Source organism: Ranitomeya imitator, chromosome 10, assembly GCF_032444005.1.
Source record: "Ranitomeya imitator isolate aRanImi1 chromosome 10, aRanImi1.pri, whole genome shotgun sequence".
NCBI classification, from domain to species: domain Eukaryota; kingdom Metazoa; phylum Chordata; class Amphibia; order Anura; family Dendrobatidae; genus Ranitomeya; species Ranitomeya imitator.
The window spans coordinates 37,247,921-37,251,040 of NC_091291.1; the positions used below are offsets into that span (position 1 = coordinate 37,247,921).

Genomic DNA, 3,120 nt, shown 5'->3' on the forward strand with positions numbered 1-3,120 from the left:
CTATGTATGTGTATATATACGTATATATATATATATATATATATATAATATATATTTATATACATTAAATACATATTTATTTATATATGTATATATATATATATATATATATATATTTCTACTTTATTTAAGCCAGTATATATGTGCGTATACATGTTATATATATATATATATGTATATATAATGTATTTATTTATATATATATTGCTATTTTATTCAAACCAGTATATATGTATATATATATATATATATATATATGTATATATTAATTTGAGCACATAAGTATATGCATTTATATGTAGACTGTGTATATATTTATATATTATTTTGAGTAAAATGGCACAATATCTGAGTTGAAAAACATACTTCCTTTATTCTTTTCTTTATTTTTTCTTATTGATACTGATATCCAACCCCTTTTGCATTTATTATAGCTAGTGAGATAAACTATAAATTCTTACTATTAGGACATCATTTAGTTTATAAATATTCACATGAATAAATTACAATTATTGGAATTCCGTTCTAAAAAATGGAATTATACTAGAATAGAAAACAACATGAATAAAATTGTGAAGAATAAAATCCAAGTCCTCCACAATTCATTCTTCCTTCCTATTACCTTTTAGTTTTTACTGAACGAGTTAAACAAAATCTGTTGAAGTGCTGATATAAATTCCTGAACTATGCAACACCCTCCCCTACTAAACAAGCCAACCTGCACCCATCCCCCTTCCTAAGTACCTTTGCAGATTATCATAAGCAATGTCTCCTGCTTATAACTCCCCCACCCTCCCATCTCTCCTCATCCCCCCTCCCTCAGTAGAACTCAGCTGGGACTAACAGGAAAACCTCTTCTAATCCACCCCCAAATATAGCAATGTGAGTGGAGTTGTCTATGGTGCTGAAGACTGGGAGGAAGAGGAGGGGGTGAGGAGTCTGCAGCTGAGTAAGGAACTCATCTTCTGTACACCTTGCTCTTCTAAGCGTGTGATAAGGATTTAGAAAAAGCAATGGCATGAATGAAGAAGAAAGAAGTTAAGGCTTGTGGATCTGGCTATCCTGAGCTAATTGAAGCTGACCCCCCTCCCCCCCCATGCTGCAAAATCGCTGCTGTCAATGATGCTCCAGCTCCTTTATTACCTGATCAGATAAGAACTGCTGTTTTTGGTGCCCGAGCAAGAAGAATCTGCTATCCATGGACTTGAATACCAAATTACAGCGACACTGCATTTCATGGTCTTGAATACTTATCTACAATGTCTCTGCTGTCCATGCGCTAGAATCCGACTACAGCGCGAGTGCCGCCTATAGACCTGAAATCCCGACTACAAAGTCACTGCTGTACGGGGTCCTGAAATCCAGACTGCACAGTCACTGCTATGACCTTGAATTCCTGACTTCAAAGTCCATGGTCCTCAACTCCCGACTACAAAGTCACTGCTGTCCAATGGTCCTGAACTCCCGACTACAAAATCACTGCTGTCCAAGGACCTTAACTCCCGACTACAGAGTTACTGCAGTAACATGGTCTTGAATTCCTCATTTTAAAGCCATTGTCTACAAATTCTGACTTCAGCCACTGCTTTCTATGGTCCTGAACTCCCGACTACAAAATCACTGCTGTCCAAGGACCTTAACTCCCGACTACAGAGTTACTGCAGTAACATGGTCTTGAATTCCTCATTTTAAAGCCATTGTCTGCAAATTCTGACTTCAGCCACTGCTTTCTATGGTCCTGAAATCCCGACTACAAAGAAACTGCTGCCTATAATCCTAAAATCACTTTCATCGATGGTCCTGAATATCTGACTGCAACATCGATGCTGTCTACGGTCGGAAATATCCGACTACAACGTCAATGCTGTCCATGGTCCTGAATGATTAACTATATGACCACCGGGGTCCTGAATTCCTGAGAGCAAAGTCCTCGCTGTCCTTGGGACTGAATGATTACATTGTCACTGCTGTCCATGGTGCTGAAGCCTGCCTGTGATCCTCAAATCCATGGAGCCTGATGGTTACACTGCAGAAGAGCCCTGACTACTGCTAGAAGCCTCTCAGCACAGCTCTGACTCCAGTGCTTCTCTCCACTCTCGTTCATGGCCATCCCACGCAAGAAAGCAGGATATTTATTGGATATTATGCAGCATAGCACAGCCTGAGCTCCCTGCTCTCACTCCATGGCTCTGCTCATTCCTACATAAGCCGATGCCTACTTGTGTCTGGCTCTTACAAGGCCAAGCCATAGACATTCTTCCTTTTTTATTTATTTTAATTGAATGCTCCATGTATCCGGATTAAGGGGGGAAAAAAGTAATAATAATCAAATCAACGACTATTTCTTTTGACCTTAAAATTCGTAATGAGAACTTTTTCTTGAAAGCACAGATTTAATAACTGGACTTACTAAAAGGATCGGGATGGAGTTTAGAAAGGAGGAATTTAAGAAGCTGGCGGGGAACACCCTGGGACAACTGCACAGGTATCTATTGAATTGCACCAATTTATTACTGATATTATATATATATAATGTGGCTTTAAAGGGCATCTGCAATATCTTCCCCTATATCTTAACGAATTCAGCTCTGCTACATCTCAGGATGGAGACATGCATGGTCTGCAGCTTTCTAATAGCAGTGAAGGGTTGTAGAATATCTATCAATGTGAATATTTATTATATTACTGTTTTATTCGATGGCAGAGGTGATTTTTGGGGGGAACAGGACGAAGTGGCAGAAGAGAACACTGCTGTCTATTGTTCTTGGAATGATACATTAACGCACAGTCTGAATTATTTATCAGCCTGGAAATCTTGATTTATGTTTAGATCGCAAAATGTAATCAAAATCTCATGGTGCCATTCATCAGTGCATTGTAAGCCCCCAGAGCAGTGTGGTGGAGACCCCCGAGGGGCATATGGGGGCTGCGGACACCTTCCTCCACTCAGTCATTCATTGCCCCCCAAACAGCATTAATCCGAGCAAAAGCAAAGCGGATTTTCCATTCACAGGCAGTGGTATAGGTTTGATTTTTTTTATCTTGATTAATTTCTGTCCATTGCTTGTCCTGGGAGTGGGCAGAAAATATAATGTGCTTATGGGTTTAGGAGAGAGGAAC

General features: G+C 39.2%; 1 protein-coding gene across 1 annotated transcript in view; it reads left to right on the top strand.

Annotated features, from left to right (window-relative positions):
* The first annotated feature begins 894 nt into the window (after window positions 1–894).
* The window catches only part of SLC17A7 (solute carrier family 17 member 7), a 141,728-nt gene continuing 139,502 nt past the window's right edge, over window positions 895–3,120 (top strand). The window contains exon 1 of the mRNA XM_069742628.1: window positions 895–2,485. Coding sequence (XP_069598729.1) covers window positions 2,424–2,485 — 62 coding nt within the window. The 5' untranslated portion in view covers window positions 895–2,423. The remainder of the gene's footprint in view (window positions 2,486–3,120) is intronic.